We start from the raw sequence: 25084 nt of genomic DNA, 5'->3' as shown, positions 1-25084 counted from the left end.
GGATATTCGATTGGATAGAACAATACTAGATCAAAAGATGTAAATTAAAATTAAAAGAAAAATGCTTAAATACGCAAGAATTTTTTAGTCTTCCAAGAACCTCTTAACAAATTTCGGAAGGAAAGAAGTGACAGAATGTATCAAAGGAAGCAGGAAGAAACTGCGAATTCTAACAGGATTCTTAACAGGACACTGTAAACTAAATGGACATTTAAAGAAGATTGGAATAATCCACGACGGTACAAGCAGATTCTGCAAAGAGGCAGAGGAGATACCAACCCACCTATTAACAAATTGTGGCGCTACACGTACTTGCAGAAGGAAGTGTTTTGGGACGTACAATGTGACGGTAGAAGAAATTCAGCCAGTGAAACCGGGCCTATTAATCAAGTTCCTTGATGAAAAGGTCTCACCGGTGTGGCACAGAACGGGGGATACAATAGCTCTTAAAGGGCGCAGTATTCACACCCCGACAAATACATCTACATCTATGAATCTACTAATATGTCACTCCCACCCGAACGTAGAGGCAGCAGGGAATGAAGCCCAGAAAACCGTTACATGTACCTACATTTACGTTTATAGAAGCTCAAAACTTTTTTTTTTTTTTGGGGGGGGGGTTTACGCTGGCATATTACCCGTGAAGTTTTCTATTTTCATTTTACTGTCGAGCGTGATCGGCCGACCAGGACCAGGTCCCCGCCGCGCGCGCGCCCGCACCACTCATTCAGCTCCATCATCTTCTCATCTTCTAAATTTTGATGGTTGAAGATAATCAAAAAGAAACGTTTATCGACTTTAGAAATCCATAGATTATGTTGAAAGCTGATGGATTGTTGCTTATTAGGACAGATTCTAAGTTTATTGGTTTGGAAATGTTTGGGACTTTGCTCAGATTTTTTAGCAGTTTGTCTCTTTCATTTTCATATTCTGGACATTCAAACATTATTTGGGAAGGATTTGAAGGGCAAAATTGTTTAAATTTCAAAATTAATGTGTGGTGATGACCGTTAGTCCATGATTATTCGGAGATCGTGAGATGCGGTCTGGTGTGACGTGGGTTTTAGAAAAAATTAATTCAAAATTAATGCAAAAGTTTTAAAAAAATGTTAATCTAAGTTTGTATTTACGATAGCTAATAATTATACACTAATCAATTTGTTTCCTCATTGTAAGCCAAAACATGATTTGTGAATAAAGTCGAAACCGGTCGCCGGAAAAACGTTGGTTTTCTTCCAAAAGCACTTACAAAGTGGAGAGAACCACACAAACAAAAAAAGGTATCATATTGTTAGTGTTGATGATTCCAAGGTTTCTAATGGTAGTTTGATTATATTATTCATTATATAGACTATATATATTATGACATTTATAACTACTATGTATGAGACGTTATCTATGTGTAACTGTGGATTTATTATATAAATTATAATTCATGTATGACGTCATCTTTCGAGTTTCAATTGAGACGACTTGCGTAGACGGTGGATGCCATTTTGTTCCCGCCTTTTTCTGTCTATATCAGTAATTCAGTATATCTGCATTCTGCAGTTACCGCCTACCGGCTCCGACAATCCGACCGTTGACTCGGCCAAAACTCGTCTGTCCCCTGTACACTGTACAGGCGTCGTCTGACCTGCTTTATTTTTCAAAGCTGATTCCTATTTATGTCCGGTAGCCGCTTCACGAACAGTCAAATTCCAAAAAACAAAAAGTCAATTTTCCAATGTTTTTAGTCAATTTTCATCAAAATTAGAGTTGTAAATAAGTCGACATGGCCGAGGAGGAGTCAGAATATGAGTCGATCAGGAGGAAAAACCTGGAAGAATTTAAATTGGAGGTAACACTATTATTATTGTTATTATTATTAATAATACTACATTTATTATTATCAAAAATGGCTTTACTTTAATTTTGTAGCTTGGGCATTTTACAAAATAACTCGTTTTGAAATAAAACTGTAATCCCATCAGCTAAAATTGTACAAAAGTTAAACTGGTGGATGACTAATCCCTATAAACAGTGAATATAAATATTTATATAATATAGAATATAATATAAATAGTTCAGTCAAAATAATGCAAAGTCAGCAGCTTGGAGTTGTTTATATTTAAAAATAAACAAACAGGAGGCATCAAATAAGAAACTAAGGCTGTATTATTTTTAGTTTAATTACACTGAAGGGAAATTTGAACGAAAGATGACGTTATATGTTGTTCGAAGCTGGTCTAAAGTGAGTCCCACACTTGCCCGGTACCCGAATCCTAATTGTAAGAATAAGATGAGCGACTAACTGAACTGAGCATGCCCAGTTACAGCTTGGCGGTTATCCGGTTTTGTGAAAATTGTGTGACAGTTAATTAATGATTATTTGGAGATCGTGAGATGCAGTCTGGTGTGATGTAGGTTTAGAAAAACATTTTCTTTACAGTGCTCAATCTTTATTGAGATCATCTTCAGGGCACAAAGTGTTCGTTTTCTGTGTTGATGTGTCATTTCTGTTTGTCGTGTTGATAGTGCCCACCCTACACATCTCACGATCTCCAAATAATCATTAATTAACTGTCACTAAACACCACACATATAACATAAACATAACACAGATCCTAAAACAGGGAATCTCAACGAAACGTGTATTTACACAGTTGTACAAGTTTTTGTTTTATGTAGATCTAATGTGCTGATTACATATTCATATCTGTCAGTTAACCTGATTCCTGATTAGAAAAATAAACTGAGAAATTAATGGAAGAGTTTTTTTGTGTAGTTTCCCCATTTTTCCTCGCTATTGTCGGTATCCTGTTTATGGTATGGGTGAGAACAATTCAACTTAAATAACTGGTTTGAAAAAATAAACTGAGCAACAAATGGAACTGAGCGCATGTAGCAACAACTCAGTTTTTACATTTCGCTCTTTGCAATTATTGGTAGTACTTGACAAAAAGTGGACACAATTTAGATTAAAAATAATAAATGAAAGCTTTTTATCTATAATTTTAATGTTTGTATTTTGCAGTTTGAAAAGCAGTTTGGGAAGATTGAAAAAATTCCCCAAGAAGAGTTTAGTGTTTTGCCAATTCCTAAAAAACCAAGAAAGTACAAAAATGCTGTGGTTAGATCTTCTCTACCATGTCGTATGTCCCTTAGAAATAAAGCGGAAAGGTCAGTCTCTTGCTGTTAAAAAATTTACATACTACTAACATCATAATTAACATAATGCATTATTTTTCAGACCAAATTTGTCACTGGATGAAGCTGAGAATATATTGGAGCACTGTGAATACAAGGTTTGTCGTAAATTTTTTCAATTGAAGTATTTACATAAAAATAGAGAGAGTGTTCTCCCATTGTGGTAGAGGCGTTCTTCATGCCGAATGAATGATGAAACTCAATATCCAGATCCCTTTAATAAGAAATAATCCCTTTCCCAGATGTTGATCTTTTAATTTGTTATTTGTTTAATTATCTAGTATTTAGTGTTATAATATAATGTCTTTGTGTGTAAAATTAGCTTAACAATACACGGAAAAGGAGGGCCATGCCTGTAATAAGTCTGAGACGCATTCCAGTTCCTAATATGAAACTTCCTGAAGAAATTACAGAAAGTGACATAAAAAATATTTGCTATAAATCAGCTGGCAAGAAGTATGATACTGTTAATGGGACAACTTGTCACCAGTGCAGGTAATTGCTATTAGATATTTTTTAGATATATATTCATTATTATGGATTTGGATCTGGATTTATTTAGGCTGAAATCCAAACTTGTATGTACATACATACAAACATGTGCCGAGTGGAGCCTATTCACTTCTTGTAGTCCACTGGTGATTCCAGCATTTGCTATTTACAATAAATTGCTGGCAAACTCGAGAATCACCTGCCCCCTTGTGTTGGCAGTTTGGGGCAGATTTCATTTTTATCCATCCAGCCACCAAGTTTGGGCTGTGGGGGGGGGATGCTCTCAACAGCTATGCCAATTCTGCACCACATTGTTATTCCTAAAAAACAATTATCGAGTAAAGAACAAATAAATAAAAAAAACTTTTTTTGTCCTCTTTAATATTGAATATTTCCACCTCTAGTACGAATCACATCCATTAAATGCTTTGCATTCCTTGGAAAAGAATTTTGATAAAATCCTGAGGAATTCTTTTCCATTCATCAAGAACAGCCATTTCCAACTGTTCTAGGGGGTTAAGTCCTGGGATTCACTGTCGACTTTATGTTTAAGTTGGTCCCAATTATGTTTGATTGGGTTCAAATCTGGACTTCGAGCTGGCCACATCAAGCACTCAATTCCATTATTCACAATACCTGCCCTATGGGGCTTAAATTATCCTGCATTAGCAAGAATCTCTCAACGATGTGGGGGGGGGGTCAGATGGCACTACAGTTCTTTGATTATGACTTCTAAGTACCTCTGTGAAGTTGGAGATCTTCCTCGCACAACATTCAATTGAAAGAAATGCCATTCCAGAATATCACTGACCCACTATGGAATGCCACCGGAGAAACCATACAGCCTGGGGCTTACCTTTCTCCTGAGTGTCTCCATAGAAATTACGCCCATCTGAAGATTTGAGGTGAACTCTCACCTCATCTGTAAAGAGAACTCCAATTTTCCTATGTCTAATTCACATGTTCCCGTACGAATTGAAGCCTGATGATTTCTGAGTTGTGGTAAGAAGTGAGCGAGCCAGGTGCCAGGCCCTGAGTTTTTTTTTCATTTTTTCATTGAGCCTTCTTATAATCCTGAAGATTTCGATAGAAAAAAAGGGAACAAAAGTTACTCACCACTTAACAAAAGTTGTGTATTTTTATTTTGAGTTTTACAGCTGGGTATTGTAGTCTGATGAGGTTAATGAATCCTTGATGAACTCTGAGTTGACATTTTTATTCTTGGACGTGTTTTGGACTCATTTGTGCCCCTTCTCAACAAATTTATACAAACTCTTTAAAAAAATCCTTTAAAAAAAAAACAAAAAAACCGAAGTTTAATTAACATGTATGAAATATTATGTATTTATGAACAAAATACAATTTATCTTGATTAAAAATCTATTATTAAAATAAAATTATTAAAAAAATTATTCTATTTTCAACCTTTCATGAATGGGTACTTCTCAGTAACGGACAAAAACACTTTTCATGGGAAGGGTTTCTCTGTATTACATTAATAGCTCTTTTATATTTGGTAATAAGTAATCTTTTAGGTGTTTCATAAACTATTTCCTGTTTTGTTTTACGTGTATTGCACTTCGCTGTTTAACAAAATTGTTAAATTTAGGCAAAAAACAGCAGACACCAAAAGTATTTGCAGAAGCCCACACTGTAATGGTGTTCGAGGACAGTTTTGTGGGTTTTGCTTACTACATCGATATGGTGAAGATGTAGCTATAGTCATTAAAAAAGAGGTGAGCCAATTAATTTTTATATTATTTTGAAATGAATGTTAATATTACTAGAGACTTGATTAAACTAGTTTAATTTTCTCTTCATTAATATTTATGTAAACATCAGATTTGCTAATTATACCTTAGATATGCTTGTTTGATAATTTTTTGTTATTGGCCTATCAGTAATCATAATTTTCATAATTGTAAAATGTTATGACATGCCACTATGTGGTTTATTTTCTATTTACTGTTGTAGTCAAAATTGTTGAGGTCAAAAATAACATCCTCCAGCTTAGTCAAAGGTGAAGTTTAGCTTACTAGAAGTACAGTGAAATTGTAAGCTTCGCATTACTCTTAATTAATTAATATTTATGAAAGGTATTGGTCAAGATAAAAGAGTCACGAGCGGGATTTGAACCCACGATCTCCGGCTAAATACGCTACTGCTCTACCACTTGAGCTATCATAACTTCGATCCGCTTGGACACCAACTTCCCTCTCAACCCCACCTTTTTGAATTTTCCCTCCCTTTTGCCATTTTTTTGGTGGGGTCGGAGTGGATCGAAGCCACGATAGCTCAAGTGATAGATTTAGCCGAAGATTGTTGGTTCGAATCCTGCTTGTGACACTGAGTTTTTACCTCAACCTATACCTTTCATAAATATTAATTACTTGAAAAATGTTAATTGGTCAATCGGACCACGAACTGTAATGGATTTAATTGCTCTTAATAGTGTTTGTTTATGGAATATATGCACGTATTATATGTATTATCATAACCAATTTAACTTTATTTGCTTAGTGGTGTACAGTTTTTAAATTGCTTATTGAACTATTGATAAATACGCTTTTGGTTAGTTAGAATTTTTAACAAATGTCAGTTAAAAAGGTTTATTAATTTTTATGTGCCAAGTAAGGTAGAAAATACCATTAAACAAAAACGGTTGCTGATTTCATTGTTACGTAATTTCAAAGTAAACGTACTGACTACATTTTTTTTTACTAAGTTGTACTACATACTTGTAACTGTTTGAACAATTTGTTCAGCATAAACTTTGCTTCTTGAGGCATTACAAAATTTAACATTCGAAACTTTTGTTAAAGGATTGGAGTTGTCCTCCTTGCCGCAACATTTGCAACTGTTCAATCTGCAGGACTAGATTAGGGAAGAGGCCAACAGGAATTCTTGCCCCTCTAGTTTTGAGTAAAGGTTATTCTAATGTGAAAGATTTTCTGTTCGAAAAAGAACCCCTAGATTCTGATGACGAAGTTCATTCATCCAGTGATGAAAGTGACTTTCTTGGTTTTTCTTGTAGTGATGATGAATCAGATTTTGAAGGATTTTAAATGTGTTTTGTTTAAATGTGATAGCGGATTACATTACAATTTGAAATGTTCTTGTTTTATTCATGATAACACTACACACTTCCTATTCATTAAAACAAAAATTTTAAATACCAAAAATACTCATTCCAATCAACCTGTCAACTATTATTTTTGTTGTTTGTGTTTTTATTTTTTTATATTAAAAATCAATGTAGTTATATTATGTAAATATTAAGTGATCCGTGTTTCAAAATTGATTATTAATTTGTAAACGGAAAACTCTGTAAATATTTCATTTTAATTTGCCCCACCTATGCTGTAATTTCTGTCAACATGAATCTTTTTAAAAATGTTTTTGGATCAAATCCCATCACTTGTATTATATTTTAGTGTTACCAAATAATAAATTATAATATAATTTTTTTTTATTTTATTATTTATAAAAATACTTTCCTATGTATTTTCCAATAGTAATTTTTATTATGTTGTTATTTTGTTAAGTTTTTTTTAAATTACACAGTAAAACATTCACAATGTTTCGGTCTCTTTTGTGCCATAGTCTTGTGGCATTTACCCTTGGGGTTTGTGGGATGATGAACTTGTAGTTTGGTTTTTTCGATCATTTCATATACTTGCTGTCAGAATTTTTTTAATCTTCTTGCCATATTCAATATTTTTTATACATATATGCATGGTATATGCACATAGGTAAACCAAATTTAAATATTTAAAGTAAAGTTTCTTGTTAATATGCAATCACGGTATTGATCTTTTATTTGATTATTTATGTATAGTTGGTGTGAATATTATAATTAGTAGGTTCAAAACCTGCTATTTACGATGGTTAACACTGCTATATTTTCTGGCTAGTCTAATCTAATAATTATACTTCACAGTATATAATTAATGATATCTTTTGAAATATGTATAACAATTTGGTGATTGTGCGATTTCTAGCATATTAATTCACATATGGTTTCACATTTCAAGCTTCATAACCATTGCGGCTCAATTACAAAATATCAGCTACTTGTGTACAAAGTTTGATTGCTTTGAGGGAGCTTTAACCATGTAAGATTTTTTTAACAAAATTTTTGAAATCCACGTTAGAGGAGAGTACATGCAGGTTGGTTTAAGGTTATTACATGTTATCCATGATTTAATGTTTTTCGACAAAGCAGAGAAAATATGTACATGCAAATTGGGAGTTATAATCTCAAATATATCAAGACAGCCCAGAAAAATGTACATTTTTATTCGAGTTTAAATGTAATTTACATTATAAATTTCAAAGTTAAAATGTTTAAAATCTCGAAATTTCTTGTTTAATTATTTTTACAGACTAAAAAATATTTTTGGAAAAATAGGAAATTTTTTATAATTGTAATTGGTAGTAGGCAGAGATATGTGTTTATAGGGAATTATTAATTACAAGTAACGAGTTGAAAAACAAAATTCTGATTACTTTTGTTGTTGGTTCTTAAATTTATGTCTTAAAACAAAATTTGATTTGAAAATTACAAGCTGAAATATGTAACAATATTGGGTTAATACCATACCATATGGAATAAATAACAATTTTTGATAAATTATTTATTTATTGTCTTGCTTCAAATAGCATTATTTTTCTCTTTTGTTTTCTGTTTTTCAAGGTTACGAAAAAAATCACCTATGCTGGACCTGAAAAATAGACAAATAATGAAAAAAATAATTGAGTAAGTAAATATAATAATTAAACACATAATAATTAAATTTGATTAAATGTTATAAATGCCATGATTACCATGTTTCTTTGGTGACGAAGTAATGTTCATTTGGTATTGGATAGCCATTAAAGTTCATACTTAGAGGTATTGAATAAGCCCCCATTTCAGTGAACATAAGCCAATCACCCACATTCATTTCAGGTAGGAGACAATGGCTTGAGACTAAATCCAATTGGCGATTTGTTTGGCCCCAAATGCAACAATTTTTCAATGGTCCTTGCTGCACTCTCTGTTCAAAGGAATATACCTTTTGTATTTTTAATTAATTGTGTTTAAAAAGGTTACATTTATGTTGGCTGAGGAAATATTATTTATTTTAATGTAATTTTCACCGACAAACAAGTTTCCAGCTCAGTTAGTTTCAAACTGATTTTGTAGGAATATTAGCAAGATGTGCTGTACAACCAGAAGCTATGACCTACTATAAAATAATATATTTTCAAAGAAAGCAATTGGAATTTGTTGAGATGAATGCTTTTAATGTTTTATCAAAGGCATTTAAAAAAGTCAACCAATTTGGTTAATTTTACTTAACTATATCATCAATACCTTAAATGGGGTTGGATACTTTATTATATTCTCTGTAGGTTTACAGTTGAAGGAACTGTATATCCCATCATTTATGTAGTATTGTATCTTACTTCCTTCTTCTTTCATGCCGTTAATACTTGTTAGAAGTGTATAAGCACTCCAGACGAAGAATCTTCCTGGTTCAGCAATTACTCTTATTCCTTTAAGAACTTCCCTTTCTTCATGCAATGCTTCATTTATTAGTATTGACATCTGCAATCAAAATAAAACAAATTTAAAAAAACAAAAACAGCCTAAATGTGTAAATGATAAAACAAATGTTTTACCAGGTAGGTATTATAAAACTAAACTAATTAAATTAAAATAATTAAATGCGTCATTAAAAATAAGTCGGGTCAGTTTTTTAAGTATCATCTTACGTAGTTAAGTGCTCTCTCCCTAATCCGGACTTCAGTACTCTGAACATTCCAATAATCCGAACCAAAAGAGAGAGATTCAGAGAGCCAGACAGAGAGAAAGAGAGGGAGAGTGATGCAGAGAGGGAGTGTGAAGAAAGAGAGAGAAAAGAGAGACATTCTGTGAACAAGTGTGAGGGAGGGAGAGAGAGAGCGAGTGAGTAAGTGAGAGAGAAAAAGAGTGAGTGATAGAGAAAGAGAGAGACAATAAGAGGGAGAGTCATACGAAAGACCGTGACCAGCTTATACTATGAATTTTCAAGAATTTCTTTTGTTCAGTGAATCCTTCACATCCCTTCACTACTAAAACATAAAATGTTAGATCAGTTTACATTTTTCTTGTGTTAAGTATAATATATATATCTACCTACTTCTTAAAAATGAGGAAAGAACCAATGAAGAAAATGTTAAATAAATAAAAAAAAAGAAAGAAAAATAGATAGTATATATAAGTATTTTAATAGGTTTAACATTTTGTGAATTCAATAATAATAAAGTGTTAGGTTGAAATCGTTTTTTGTACATACGTATGTATTTTTTAACACCCTCTTTGATCCGAATTTTTCAGTAATACGAATACCCCTTGCAATGATTAGTTGGGATTACTAGAGAAAGCACTGTATTTGACATTTTTGGGTAGAATAATCTGACCAAAAGATAAGTTGCAATAGTATCATTTTCCTTGAATTTAACTAGTACATTTCACTCGATTAGTATATGCATTTAAAACATAACATAAACTTTTTGAACCAAATTAAAAAAAAAAAATCTTGTTCTTGTAATTTGATAAATTTATAGAACAGTCATTTGTTCTCTGTTTCTATTTTATTAATAATTTGTATAAAGTATTAAAATGGCTACTCCAGCATTGTGACAGGTGGACCTTATTTCTACAATTTCGGTTAATTTATTTTAAATTACAATTAAATAGTCCACCACTTAGCACTTTAGTACATTTGTTTTTGACAGTATTAATACTTAAAAATTCTGTATATGGCGTATTTGAATTTTGAAATGTTCTTAAAGTGTAGATGTTTATAAAGAAATTTCACACACATTCTTTCCTAACCCAGTGTTGTGAAAATTTGATTTTTGTTAAACATTTCCTTTCTTTTTGGCATGTTACTGGATGTTAAAATGATTGAATGTGATTTTTTAAATGTTCCTGTAGGTTCTTTATCGTGCTGCTTTTTTTATATTTTTATTTATTTATTTTTTCTTCTGTTAATACACGTATGTAGAGTTTTATCTTGTAGTGTTGAAATTTTACAAAAATGTGAGTTAAATTGTTTATAAACAATGTGCCTTTTGAATGTGTAATATAATACAAAAATAAAATAATGCTAAAATTATGGATGATTTATGACAAAAATTGTATAAAAATAAGTCAGTTTAAAAAATCAATTATCTAAACGTAATGTAAAAAATAGTGTAATCAAAACACTCACTTCTGAAAACTGAAGAGAATCATTTCCAGAAAAGCCTCCTCCGATGTCTAGCAGGCTAAGAGAAACATTGTTCTCTTTAGCTTTTTTAATCAAATTGCATGCAATGTGGATTGCCCTTGCATAAGCACCCACTTCCCTGCATCCACTACCAACATGAAAAGAGATTCCTATCACTTTAAGCCCCTTGTTGATGGCTGCCATGATAAGATCCAAACCCAATTCTGGATCGCAGCCAAATTTTGTGCCCAAAGGTACAGAAACATCCAGCGCATCTGCTCTTATTCTTAGCACCATACTAAAAGCATTGATACAATTTGAGTTTATTTTGTAAAAAAATATCTTTAAAATTTATACATACTGGGCTAATGGGTAGTGTTCTTTTATCTTATCAATTTCTGAAGCATTATCATATGTCATCATGCGTACACCATGTTTCGCTGCGTAATCAAGATGACTTAGCATTTTTGCTGGGTTTGCATATATTATCCTGTCAGGGCTAACTCCCACAGACAGCACTTTTTTAATTTCCGACTGTAAAGGCTTTTGTTTAGAAAGATATTATTGAATCATACAAATAAAATTAATCAACCTTTGATGCACAATCAAAGTTACAGCCAAGAGCAGCTAGGGTTTTAATGACCATAATCGAGTGATTGCATTTAACTGCTAGAAAACAGAAGAAATTCCTTGTTAAAATAAGTAGAAATGGATATCCAAGAAATTATTTTTGGGTGATTATAATTTTTCACTGCCCTGCACATTTTCTCAGACTTATTACATTTTAGTCATATCCAGATACTTTATTTAGATTTATAGCCCTAGAGAACAATTGCATGTTTTCCTCAAATTACATCTGTACAAACTTGGATCTCTCTTGATCCGTTTAACTCAAAAATAGAAAATTTTCTGTTGGTTCTTAAAAGTAATATGTGAGCTGGTACACTTTCTAAATTGGTCGGAACCACCAATGAAACTTTCTCCAAGTGTAATTTTTAAGATGAAAGAAGAAATTGTTTACTTTTTAGCCCTCTCCCATAGAATAATGTTACTTTCATTTTGCCCATAATTTGTTCTTTAGCAGTATTAATACACTGTTTTCAATATTTGATTAGTTTTGTGGGTTTTAAGTTAAAAACACAAATGATAATAATCACTGTAAAAGTAAAAACAATTAATAAAAAAGTTAATTTAATAATGGTTGAGATGTCTCATTTCAAAAATTTTATTGTGATATCAATTTAAAAATATCCATCCAACTTCAGACTGATAATATATTTCCAAGTCATAATGTATTTTTTATTGGTTTGTTTTGTTAGTTTGTTTTTTGTTACTATTTGTTTGCAGTCTTTTCTTGAACGCAAAACGATATTGTAGTAAAGTATTTTTTACTGTGAAATAGACAACAGTGTAATTTTTGGATTGTCATGTTTATCTAAACCTTACAGTTGTTGGAAAGGTTAAGCAAATTCAGAACAAGTTTTTGCATCACTGTGTAGTAATGAAAGTGACATATTTATTTTACTAAGGACATTGTCTTTTCACACAATCATGTAGAATATGCTCAATTCTTTATTACTTTGCTCTTGTTAGTGACTTATTGGTAATAAGAATCAATTTGATATACATCTTGTAATGTTAGAATTTTAGTTACTATATGTGATAGATCAAATTATTAATTTCTATATTACGATATTTTAAGTTTCTTAGGCAAGTCAGGGTGTTAAGTAACAATAAACTATTTACCATAGAAAGGAGTTACAGTTGGTAAATTGGACCTCCATTCTTTGTATTTTGTTTCCAATGTTGTTAAGTTCAATATATAAAAGGAATCATCCTAAATTAAATAAAAACAGTATATTAGTGTATTTGAATAAATGAAGATATTAAGCTTCAGGTGGTAATAACAGCTAGGTTATTTCAACCCCAAATGCATTCACTTTTTAATTTTAAACTTGCTCACACGCTCACTTATTCTTAAATACATTCTTTTCTATTTACATACTGTTCTCTCAATTAGTGGAATACTTTACTTGATATTCTTCCATCACACATGTTGCATAACTAATGTAATTGAAGGCTGATACCGTACTTAATATTCCGCTGTCAGCCTTCTCATATTCACTAATAACATTCACTCTCAATATAAAAGCAAACATAAAACAAAATATCTGCTAACATCTCTAGCTTTTTTCTGTCAAATTAACCCCTTTTTTAAAAATAAACCTCTTTGATTTCGAATTAACCTTTTTTTATTTCAAATTAACTTTATTTAATTTCAAATTAACCTTTTCTTTAAAGCATAACAAAAACTTAGGAGATGGTATGAAATATAAGTATGTAATTCTTGTATATTTGCGAAAATTAATTACAATTAAAATTAAATATAAATACAAATGATTTTTCTATTAATCTGAGATTTACTAAAAATATAAAACAATTATTTTATAGGAAATAATTATTTCGTATTTTCCTACTCCTCCAACTTAATTCCTGCAAATTCTGTGGCTTCAGTGGGGGCCACTTTTTACTCTCTTTAACAACTCGTCACAAAGGTATTCGATATGGTTTAAGTCGGGACTAAATTATCTAAGATAATCAATGTCTAAGAGATAATTAAAAATATTAAGGGTGGCCACTTTTTTGTGCTTTTCTGTGTATACACAGTAAAACAACCCTTTTCCTCAAAAAATCGGAACAGAGGACTCAAATACTCTGCCACCCACAAGCAAAATTTTCATATTAGCTGGCAATAAAACAACCTTGTTTCTTCTAAAAATCAGAACAGGGAACCAAATACCCTGCAGTGTTCAAGCACAATTTTCATATCAGCTGGCATTCCTACGCTCTCTCTACATGGAGCCAAGGAATGGCACCCTTCAGCTAAATGAGGCGTACTGAGGCTGACTGAAGCTTGCCTTTTACTATATGCCGGACATGTACGGCTTTGGCTTAAAAGTAAGTGCCTATCCTTAATCAAATGAGGATGACTCTTCTTCTATGCGTCACGACCCATCAACAGTGCTAATAGATGAATTTGTTGATGTACTTGTTATGTAATTAAACTTGTTTTTATATGTAATTTTAATTGAAATTAATTTTTTTTCTAAGATCTCAATTATTTTATATTAAAAAAATTCACAAATATACAGGAATTCTATTCTGTTTTCTAATCTTTTTTTAATGCTTTAAAGAAAGGGTTGATTTGAAATTAAAAAGGATTAATTTGATGAAAAAAGCTATATGTACAATAAAACAACCCTTTTCCCTCTAAAAATGTGAACTTGCATGAGAAATGTATGCTATTTTAACATGCTTATTGTAGATTAAAACAATTTTGTTTCAAAAAAATATGATGACTGTATGTTTTATAATTAGTTTGTACATTTATATAATTATTGTTGCCATAAGAGTTGTTTAATTTCTTGGAATTGCGGTCTAGAAGACATCTTACCTGCTTTTGTATTACATGAGTCATATAATCTCTTATCTCAGAGTTGGATTTAATTATATTAATCCCACATTCAGTTTTCATTGTATTAATTTTTTTCTGTAAAGAAAATAAATGTCTTTTAAGACAATGTTTCAATAAATAAATTTATTTATAAATAGAACAAAACAATCAAAAATCCATTTTTTAAGCTTCCAAAACACTTTTTAAAAATAATTATTTAATTTTCTAAATTTATTGTCAGTTTTTTTCAAACTAACTTCTGTTCCCTGTTTGATCACCTAGGTCGTCCTATTGATTTGCTTGGATTATTTAATTTATTAATTTATATGGAGTTTTTGAGATAGTCAAGTTTTCTGTTCCTTCCGTACATCATTATAACAAGTCAAAAAAGTGCCTTTACTGCTGGTTTGGGCCCACCACAGTAAAACAAACTATGGAAAAATGCACAGCTCCATACACTGTGAATAGGTTGACCAGGGACAATCACAGAAGCGTAAACATCTGATGATGGCATATGATCGAAATATTTCTGAGTGAGAGAAGACTACATTTAGTATGAAGGCTTGATGATTGGGGGGGGGACTTTAAACTATTCGACATAAATATAAAAAAATTTGGCCAATTAAAAAATTGTTTATTATTAAATCCTACATCACATTGTTTTGTTAATATCAGTTAACTATAGAAATAAGGCTGAGTAATCAAATCATCATCATTATCATTCATTTGAACCATCTTTTTCAACCAATCAGTTTTTTATTGTTAATAATGATGACTTCATTTAAAAATATAATCTAAGATATGCTACTATTTCATAGACCAAGTGATTTTCCACATCCACTTATTAACACAAAATTTAATCAGTAAAAAATGAAAAATTCATCATGAAAATGAAACTGTCTTATCTGCTTTTTATTTGAATTTAAGTTGGCTGACAATCCGAACCAAACAGGGATACTTTTAAAATCCTTTTGAAGTTAGTTCTTTAGAGAGGTTTGTTAATCATACTTTAAATTCTACATTCTCTAAAAAGCAATATAAATGCTTGTTAGTTCTTCGATAATATTTTATAAATCGAGAGCATAATCAGTATTCATCATTTTTTATTTCAAGAAAAAGTATCTTACAGTACTTGATTTTTTTTTATGAAAGGCCCATCTCACAATCTCCAAATAATCATTTTATGAAAGTATTTAATTATAAAATACATTTTGCTGAATCATTTATATCAACTCATTATTCTAAGGTTCCGCAATCAAATTATTTATTATATATTTATTCTTACCTCTCAGTTGTATATAAGGTTTTTTTTAATAGACAAACTTCCTGAAAAGATGAATTCACAACTGAAAGAATTTTACAGGAAAATCTCGCTGATTTATTTATAACCATAATTCTTTACATGTTTTATCTAAACCTTATCAGAAAATGGCATAAAAGCATTAAATTTAAATTAAACTTGTATACCTTGAGATTATAGTTTATCCCATAAATCTCTATCCAGTCGTGAGATAAATTCAATAAAATGGAAGAAAATACGATTTATAAATAGCATAGGCTATTTATAAATATTAATTTATAAATATATTAATTTTGATTTTCTTTTTTTCTTTTTTTATCTGTCATAAAAATTTAAAGAATCAATTTTTCTCTCTGAGAGTATATTATTTTTAAGGGATATTTTCTCTCAGATCAAAATAGGGCCATAAAATCCAACTTCTTTAATATAATTTTCAATGTGCAGTGTTTAGTGACAGTTAGTTAATGATTATTTAGAGATCTTGAGATGCGGTGACACATCTACACAGAAAACACACAACTTTGAGCCCTGAAGATGATCTAAATAAAGATCGAAACGTTGGCACAGTAAAGAAAATGTTTTTCTAAATCTACATCACAAAAGACTGCATCTCACGAACTCCAAATAATCATTAATTAACCGTCACTAAATACTACACGCTTTGATTAAACCTAAAATTTCTATATTGTGTACATCTTTGTATAAATTCATTTTCACATCTTGCATGTAATTGTATAATTTAAACAATGTTTATAAATCCCAGGCCCTGAAGATGATCTCAATAAAGATCGAAACGTTGGCACGATAAAGAAAATGTTTTTCTGAAACCCACATCATACCAGACCGCATCTCACGATCTCTAAATAATCATAATTTTCAATTTTCTTCTTTTGTTTTACTGAAAACAGACTTTAAAAAAGTTTTTTTATTAAAATACAATAAACTATAAAATCTATCATTCATAATTAAAATAATCGTGTAATTGGATATTGAAAAAAATAAATAAACAAATAAAAAATAGGGTTTTAATAAAATAGTTAATATTTATGATTAATATTAGTGTACTTTAAATCAAATTTATCAAAATCTAGAATACATTAAATAGATTATATAGGAGCTGGCCTCTATGACCTGTGCAATGCAACCAGTATTGGTCTATTAAACACTTTTCAAACATTTTCACAACACTTTCACACAACACCAATTGACACCACAAGAATAGCTACATACTTTAGGTGAATATGTAAGACTTGGTTCACAATTTATATTTACAATTTAAATTGTATTTTTTCTAACCAACATATATATTGTAAATTACTCAGGCCCTGAAGATGACCTGAATAGAGGTTGAATCATCGGCAAAAACTGAAAAAAAGGTGTTTTTCTAAACTACCTCATTCTTGACCGCTCCTCACGACTTCAACAAATTAAAAAAAATTTTCTCCAAATATCGTAATAATTCAATCCATATTTGCTTTGTGGTCGTAATTGACCATATTAATTATTCCAATTAATTATTCTTTTTATCTAAGGTTTTTGTTGAGATGAAAAATTGATGAAAAATCTCGCTCGTGACACTATTTTTCATCTCAATCAAAAACCTAGATAAAAAGAATAATTAATTATAATAATAATTGAATTGGGGGTATAGCTATTAATGATATGGAAAGAATAACTTTTATTTAGAGATAGATAGATAAACATGGGGTGGAGCTTAGGAGAGTTGTTCAACAGACTTCTTATGTTATTATGTATTTACTTACATCAAAAAAGTGGTCTCTGCTAGCTGGAGGGAGGCACACAAATGGCCAGGAGGTTTGCTTTTTTTTCCGGAACTCAATTCCTAGTTCGTGGTGAGAAAGGGGAGAAGATAGTTATTTGAATGAAATTAGTTTTCATTATCACTATAATAAACAATAGCAAAAATTTACATTTCAGATTCGGAGACAAATGCATTATGCACACTGATTATTCACAGTAATATCTGTACAAAACAACTTTCTTTCTGATTTGGGCAATAACTCTTTCATAGATTCATGACACATTGTTTTATTTTCATTGCTTTTAGAAATATGTATCGTATGACAGCTTTTACACTTCTAATTTGCTAGTTTTGATGTATCTACCCAGGGCATATATCTCTTTATTTTATACCATACCCATCATGATACTACATTTTGTGGTAGAGTGATGTTTTTGTGCTTAATGTGTTTATCAAGACCTCTCTTCCCTCCGAGGTAAGAGGGCAGGATAGCAGCACACGCTTCTACGTTGCAATCACATGTTGGCATGATGTGAGAGACTATTGTGCAAAAAAGTTCATGAAAGAACAATGGTAGAAACTAATGACAGAACTACTAAATCGAGTATGTGTTAAGACTAGAATAATAACTGGACTCCAGCTTGACTCCAGAGGCCGCAGAATTCAGAGTGGCAGAAACAAATCTGTGTAGATATTGCCAGGAAGAAGAGATAGCGGAACATGTGTTAGTGCACAGTTTTATGTAGGCTCAGATTCCTACTCCTGGGAGAGGAAAAGTTCAGGCCTGAAGAGGCCATGGGTGCCCTTGAAAAACTTTGAGATGTGTGACAAAGCATTTGGCTTAATGAGGAGCTCTAGACAACAATGGAAATGCACTATAGACCAATCTTGGTCGCGGTGCGCAGGTCATAAAAAGGCCGACTCCTGCTCTAACCTCAACTTTAATTTATGTTCACGTTCTCATGTTGCTTCCATATACTCAAAATTCATGTATTCTTATTAGGGTGTAATTGGTTGACATTGAGCTATTGAATTGAGCTCACTTTCAACTTCAAATCGACCATCAATATCATTGAATTCTTTTACCACTTCTTTGAATTCATTAAATATGGATTTATTACAAATACTGACTAATCTAAATATAAAGCAAAGCTAAGGCAAGTTTGCATTATAAACTTCGAACACAGTCCCAAACTCAGGCACAAAGCTTAACAATTTTGGTCTTTTCATAATTTTATAAAAAATTGTTCACCTGTCAACTCCACTTTGCACATAAAGTGCATCGAACTAAGTTCTTCATTGAAAACACTTCAGCCATCCACTACTTCATGTATTAGCTAGGTAACAGGTAACAGGATTTTTCAATATTTTATTCAAGTTAAATTATCCCAGCAAAATAAAATAGAATTCTATTTTGGAAAAAGGGAGAGTTTAATTTTATGACCGTGGAATAAGGAAAAAGTGGTTGTCTGGCTGGACCCACCTGGCATTGGTGCCTTGCTGATCCTCAGAACGACAAATCCTGCCATTAATTCGATATTCATTTATTGATTTGTATATCACATTTTATTTTGAAAAACAATTTAGGATACATTTAATGCTTACGAGGCTTGATTTTCTGCCTCTGACATGTGGTTCTTCCTCCACTTAGCTTTTATCCAATACCCTAAAGCATTTTACCTAACTTAACAAGTTCCTAATATAAGGCTTATTTTTATTTTTGTACATTTTCTTCAGCATGATTTTTTTTTTTTAATGATGCTTTGCAATTCTCTTAGTCTCTTGTTTCTTCATTGAATCTCTTTTGGAGAAAAGACCCATTCAGAGGCCTCTGACATGTGTCTTCCTCTTCTTTGCTTACCCAGTACCTTGCTTACTGTAACTTATTGGCTTTTTCTTTTCAAAAGAGGCTTCTCAGTACCTAGGAGAGTCAGGGTCTTGTGTGAAAGTCACACCAACCTGGTTGTCCCCTTGTTAGATTTAAGATCACACAAAAATAGATTACACGGGAGAACACCTTATTAACAACAATGTATTCATAATTTTTTAATTATTGGTAATATAAGACTAAGAAATAGTTATTAAATAAATTGGCTCTCATTTTACACCAAGCTGATATGATGCCATTTATTTTTTTTTTATTTTAATGGTGATTAATATACTAATAATAAAACTCGCCATTGTGTAAAACAATAATTATTAGAAAAAAATATGTTACAAAAAAGTTTATTTCTGTAATCCCTACATGTCTCAAAAACTCAAAAGTTTGCAAGCACAGTCGCATTGTCCAAAATTAATAAAAAGTCTTTTATGCTATTAACAAAAGTTTTGTAATATGATATTCTACCTAGTGGGAAAATAAAGTACTTACCAAAGCAATAATAAGAGTACTTGTCAAGCCAAGGAACGACTAAAAAACACTCAATTGTTAAAATAATCTATTTTTACAAAACCGTTTTGTTACAGTAGTGTATAGGGTGTATGCGAATGTATACACATTTTTTATACGTAAATCTAAGTTTGAGATGACAATTTCATTAGACTTACTGTTAGTCAACTTGGAACTAGGTTCGCAATAGTTAAGTTATGGCAGGTTTAATTACAGAATATAAACTCATTACCACAGTATGCCAAACAATATACTTACATTTTCCTTTGTAACTAAGATTATTAATGACAAAGTATGAAAATCTTTTGTATTTTTTATACATTTACCCAATAATATATATATTTTTTAATTTTTTTTTAAAGTTTTAATTTACATTATTTAAAAATGGTATAATCCATCACATTGATTAACAACATTGTTCCAATATTGGTTAAATTTGATATGTTTAAACATATTTAGTAATCATGAATTTAACCATTCATGATTTAAGCAAGAACTTGCAGTTGCCCTCTGCTCAGGGTCAAATGCTAGCATAGGCGAAAGAAATGCTGAAAACGATAGAGCCTCTTGTCGACTCCAATGATATTTTTCAGTCAAAACTTCATATAAGCACCATGGTTTCAAACTATCTATGTGCAGCAATTCTCCTAAAAAGAAGAAAAAATTAACTAAAATAAATAATAAGAAAAGATAAAAGTTTTGGTTTAGAAAACAAAATATTTAGTGGAAGGTAGAAGGTTTGACGAAGTTTGTTCACATCTGCATTATTATTTGTGAATGAATAAATCACTCAAAATCCAGCATTAAAGAAACATCCACCGATCAATGATATCTGATCAAAACATAAGGTATAGGCGGATCAGGATGATTAACATGCTGACAAGTATATAATCGGTTCAAAAGGAATGGTTTACTTAAAATTATCTATTTACCAGATAATTTGAAAAATTGGTCAGAATATTTTCCTGAGTTAATAATATATCTTGGAATTGGTCCTAACAGCTCAATTATGTGAGCCAAATGGTCTTCATCTCTGGTGTAGTCCTGATTGGCTTGGGGTTCAAATAAATAGTCTCCTGTGGCTAATTCAAATGCCTGTTAAATAGAAAAAAATAGGCTTAATATTTAAAAAAAATATTAAAAATTAAAATCTTTTAGCCATTTAATTGATTAAAAATGGAAAGAAAAAGTAATAACCAAGCAAGCTGTACTCCATATATCAGCTGCAGTTCCATAACCCGCACCAATTATGACCTCTAGACTCCTGTATTGCCTAGTTTGGATCGCTTCACAAAAATGGTGGTCCTATAAAAAAATAAATAAATAAACCAAGCTGTTATTATGAATTTGTAAAATGAAACCTCTCTTGAAATCCTTCGTTTAAATAAAACTCAATCCTTTACATATTTTGTATGGTAAGGCATCAAATTTGTCACCCATAGGCAAAACACACGATTAATTCAGGTAATGCAATGCTTAGAAACCACTTTACAAGAATTTTTTTCAAATTATCATCAATTAAAAAGTCACATGCTATGTCGGGATTTGAACCCAGAACCACTGGTTTGGCAAATGCGAATTAGATACCCTAACCACTCGGCTACCTCGGTCCTAGTTTGAGTAGTTGAATGTTAAGCCCTCTTTTACTTTAAGATACTTAAAAGTGAACTATACTAGCCATAGACAGATTTACTTATATAAAGTCACTGATTGGAAGACAAATTATTGTGAAAGGCGACAAACATACTGCTTCCCTATTCTTACGGGAAGGGAGAAGAAACGAACAAGACTGACTACTTTGCACACTACCTAACTAGATTATTTTCTGTCTATCCTCACTGACAACAGTGAAAGAAGAACTAGACTCTCTTCTTCCTCTTTCCTTCCAGACCAATAGCCTTCACTTCTTTCAAAGTGAAGTACACGATCAAACATCTCTTCCAGAAAAGCTTTCACTTTCGACTTCATAACTTCACAGATACTTAAATTCACTTCAAAAGTCTATTTGCTCTTTGGAAATTCTATCTTAAAACTAATTCCTCAGTCACAAAATTAGTAAGTGAATGGTTCCAAAATCTCTAAATCCTGGGGAAACACAATATAGTACCAGGACCCAAAGTATTTTGGGTAACGAAAAAGCAGACAAACTGGCCCCAAGACATATAAAGGCCCTGTACCTATTCTTGGGTTAACAAAAACGAACACAGAATCCTCCTTGTATCACAGAATGGATCCAAACAACAAAACAAAAAGAGAAGTGGATAAACTCTAGGGGCACTAGACACAGTAAACTTTTGGTAAAACAACTCTCACCAAAACTGGCAAACTCACTGCTGCAATCAGAGGGTCAAACACAGAGGATGGATAGGACTATTAACCGGTCACTGGCAACTGAGAAAACATCTACATAACATGGGCATATTTGATGATGATCCCATTTGCACACTATGCAATGAGGAGGAAGAAACAGCCACCCACATCATCTTCGTATGCGAAGCACCGGCTCAATAGAGACATAACCTAGGTAAAGGAACTGTACCAACGACAGCCAGTATGTAGTTACTTCTTGAGGGATAGAGTCAATTGCACTGAACTAAGGAACTAGGAATGTACAATAAGCCAGAAGGCTGCAGTAATTGGGAACAACCCCCCACCACTTTCTAGCATCCACCACCATCTACATCATCGTCAATTCCTAAGCCAAACAAACCCTCACATACATCATATCTCAATCCATCAGTTTATTATCTTTTCCTGGCTTCCTAGAGAAAGAAACTTCTCCTTAAACATCATCTTACGGACACTACTACATCTGTCACTGTGTTCTAGAAATCATAGCCTCTTCCCTTGAGCTTAAAGCTACTGCAAGCGTTCGATATGGCATGATTTTATTTAACCTCACGTTTTTTCTAGATATATCTTCCACTTTCTAGGGCCATGCATTCTCTCCAATCATTTCAGTTAACGCTGGCGACACTCAAGGTAGTATCCTAGGCTCCATACTTTATTTAATTTACACCAATTATATCCTTAAATCTCCTAAGTTATGTTTACATTTTTTAATACAATCATAATAATAACCCTGTCCACAGAACTATTCAAACCCTTCCTTGCTGGAAGAGTGGTATACCAAAGAGGAAGATTAAAAGAAACGAGAGCAAAAGTAAATCTTTAACTTTTACACTTTGACGAATCACTATGTCATATCTACATGAACAACATATTCTTCTTTGATGACTCTGTTACTTATCGTACAGTAACACCATCATCAGGACTGTTTCTGAACTGACAAATGACATGGAACACCTTCACTAGGCTAAAAAGGCTGAAGCCAAAAATTCGTCATGGATTAACAAAAAATTTACATACAATATTGCAATAAAGCGATTAAATGGACTAAACCTTTAGGGTTTGGCTAAACGTTCCGATATCCATTGAACCAAACCAACTAGACCAAACAATCCGTAGTATACATATCCGATCTTACAATCCACCCAGACTTATTACTTTTGTCCATGTGGGAAGAACTAGATACTTAAAATTCATTAAACCCTTTCCAGTCAGTAATTCCCTTGAAACCAATCTGATTCATCCACTTCCAAATAATGCCACCAAATTTTCAAAAAGAACAGTAAAGAAGAGCAACTAAACATTTTCTTAAATATGGCGAAATTTATATCTAAGTTGCTATTGATAATATTACTTCACATAACATAAAAATTAACTTACAATCCAACAACTGTTTCCCAAATCAGCTATTTTCACTAGCATTTCATTTTTAGAGTAATCGCAGGATAAAGCAGTCTTTTGCTCTGAAACAAAATCAAACAATTTTTAATATTCTTATATTTAAACAGTGGATTTAAGATCGAATTTAAAAAGTTCAATTGTAAATGATGAATCCAGTCATTATGAAATTATTTTATAATCTTTAATTAACACATCGAATATAAATTCCTTTAAAGTATATGGTGTAAAACAGCAGACTAAATTGTATTAATCAGTGAATAAATAAAACTATTTCATCAATGAATAATAAATAAAATATCTACAAGGTGATAGACTAATAATAGAAGAGAATCTAATAAAATAATGCTACTACCATACCATACAACATTCCGAAGTGCAAATCTAGATGATTTTTTAATTAGTGTAAAAATGTTCCAGAGATCCTTGTGTAGAGGGTGCACATGTGTGTAGATCCTTTTGTATGTTGTTTCTTTATTGGTACATTGAGAAGGGAAGAAAGATATCTCACAATTGGGTGAAGGGTGTTTACAAGTAGTTATTCAATAGAAAAAAAAAAACTCAAACAATTTCATCATTTGAGAAATTAAATTTTGTTTTTATCTTTTTTATGCCTACAACAATGTAAAGTATAGGGTTAAACTGGATTTTATTTAGATAAATAATAAAGATTGTATTTGTTTTGTAATTGAATTTAATATACACTGTGGTATTAGTTTTCGTTTAAGGGCTTGGACCATAGGCCTTGGTTCTATATAGAGAGTGTATAGGAATGCCACCAAATATTAACCTTGAGCATGGCAACGACCCTTTGTGTATTTTTGGAGAAAACAGGGCTGTTTTATTGTGCATATTGAGATTGAATGTATTTATTAGCGTGAGTAGACCAGAAGGCCGGTGGTGGGATGTTGAATACTCCATCAACCCTTATTAAAATTAGTTATTTAATATGGGTAAAAGGTGATGGTGGTATATCAAGGTCCTTCACCTTACTTGAGTGGTTGATATGTAAATAGTATATGTACAGTAGTTAAGGATGAACGAGAGGGTTGAAATGCGTTGTCGGTAGCACCTGAATCCTAACTTCGGTGGTTAACAGGAGTCAGCCTTTTTTAAGACCAGTATTGTTCAATTGGGCAATCTCTATTATTATCTAGAGCTCTTCATTAAAAGATTTTTTTTCTTTTTGTTTTTAAACCAGACCAAAAGCTTTATTAAGGAGTACTGTGTTTATCCTTCAGGCCTTGATTTTTACTATGCTAGGTGTAGGAATGGTGTAGGAATCTTAGCCTACTGCCTTCCCCCCAAGGACGTGCTCTTTCTTCTTTTTACTAGGAATATCTGCGCAAGCTTGTTTTTTGCTACTACGAGTCTATAGATGTGCCTCCAGAGTCCTACTATCATTCTAGTACTAACCTAGGTTTAGTAGTAGAAATGGTGAAGGTGGGGTGAATACTTTTTGTAAATTTTGTAAAGGGCTCTGGATTTTACTAGTGTCTTTAATGCCACC

At 31.8% G+C, this 25084-nt stretch overlaps 3 protein-coding genes across 7 annotated transcripts in view; 1 reads left to right on the top strand and 2 right to left on the bottom strand.

Annotated features, from left to right (window-relative positions):
* Nucleotides 1–1544: 1544 nt before the first annotated feature.
* Nucleotides 1545–8443, top strand: LOC106673047 (cell division cycle-associated 7-like protein). Of its 2 annotated transcripts, none has more exons than XM_014404979.2 (6): nucleotides 1545–1840; nucleotides 3017–3162; nucleotides 3233–3287; nucleotides 3512–3684; nucleotides 5291–5417; nucleotides 8378–8443. In XM_014404979.2, exons 1-6 carry the CDS (start codon nucleotides 1775–1777, stop codon nucleotides 8414–8416), a joined length of 606 nt encoding a protein of 201 aa, XP_014260465.1. In that variant the 5' UTR covers nucleotides 1545–1774; the 3' UTR covers nucleotides 8417–8443. The 2 variants fall into 2 exon arrangements, with proteins under 2 accessions (XP_014260465.1, XP_014260457.1); XM_014404971.2 differs by lacking the exon at nucleotides 8378–8443 and adding an exon at nucleotides 6504–7119.
* Nucleotides 8128–17546, bottom strand: LOC106673028 (antizyme inhibitor 2-like). 2 transcript variants are annotated; one of them, XM_014404954.2, is made up of 9 exons: nucleotides 17440–17546; nucleotides 14377–14472; nucleotides 12669–12759; nucleotides 11515–11591; nucleotides 11284–11456; nucleotides 10926–11220; nucleotides 9041–9274; nucleotides 8509–8720; nucleotides 8128–8405 (listed from the first exon to the last, which is right to left on the bottom strand). In XM_014404954.2, exons 2-9 carry the CDS (start codon nucleotides 14455–14457, stop codon nucleotides 8336–8338), a joined length of 1233 nt encoding a protein of 410 aa, XP_014260440.1. In that variant the 5' UTR covers nucleotides 14458–14472; nucleotides 17440–17546; the 3' UTR covers nucleotides 8128–8335. The 2 variants fall into 2 exon arrangements, with proteins under 2 accessions (XP_014260440.1, XP_014260446.1); XM_014404960.2 differs by lacking the exon at nucleotides 17440–17546 and adding an exon at nucleotides 15662–15744 and having other exon boundaries at nucleotides 8130–8405.
* A 2315-nt stretch (nucleotides 17547–19861) lies between these two features.
* The window catches only part of LOC106672486 (SRSF protein kinase 1-like), a 37784-nt gene continuing 32561 nt past the window's right edge, over nucleotides 19862–25084 (bottom strand). For all 3 annotated transcript variants that reach the window (XM_014403976.2, XM_014403986.2, XM_014403995.2), the window contains 4 exons: nucleotides 23557–23639; nucleotides 21025–21132; nucleotides 20760–20922; nucleotides 19862–20474 (listed from right to left, as the gene is read on the bottom strand). In XM_014403976.2, coding sequence (XP_014259462.1) covers nucleotides 20290–20474; nucleotides 20760–20922; nucleotides 21025–21132; nucleotides 23557–23639 — 539 coding nt within the window. In that variant the 3' untranslated portion in view covers nucleotides 19862–20289. The remainder of the gene's footprint in view (nucleotides 20475–20759; nucleotides 20923–21024; nucleotides 21133–23556; nucleotides 23640–25084) is intronic.

Source organism: Cimex lectularius, unplaced genomic scaffold (genome assembly GCF_000648675.2).
Source record: "Cimex lectularius strain Harlan isolate CLEC.00 unplaced genomic scaffold, Clec_2.1 scaffold4, whole genome shotgun sequence".
Lineage (NCBI taxonomy): Eukaryota > Metazoa > Arthropoda > Insecta > Hemiptera > Cimicidae > Cimex > Cimex lectularius.
This window is presented reverse-complemented; position numbering and strand designations above follow the sequence as displayed.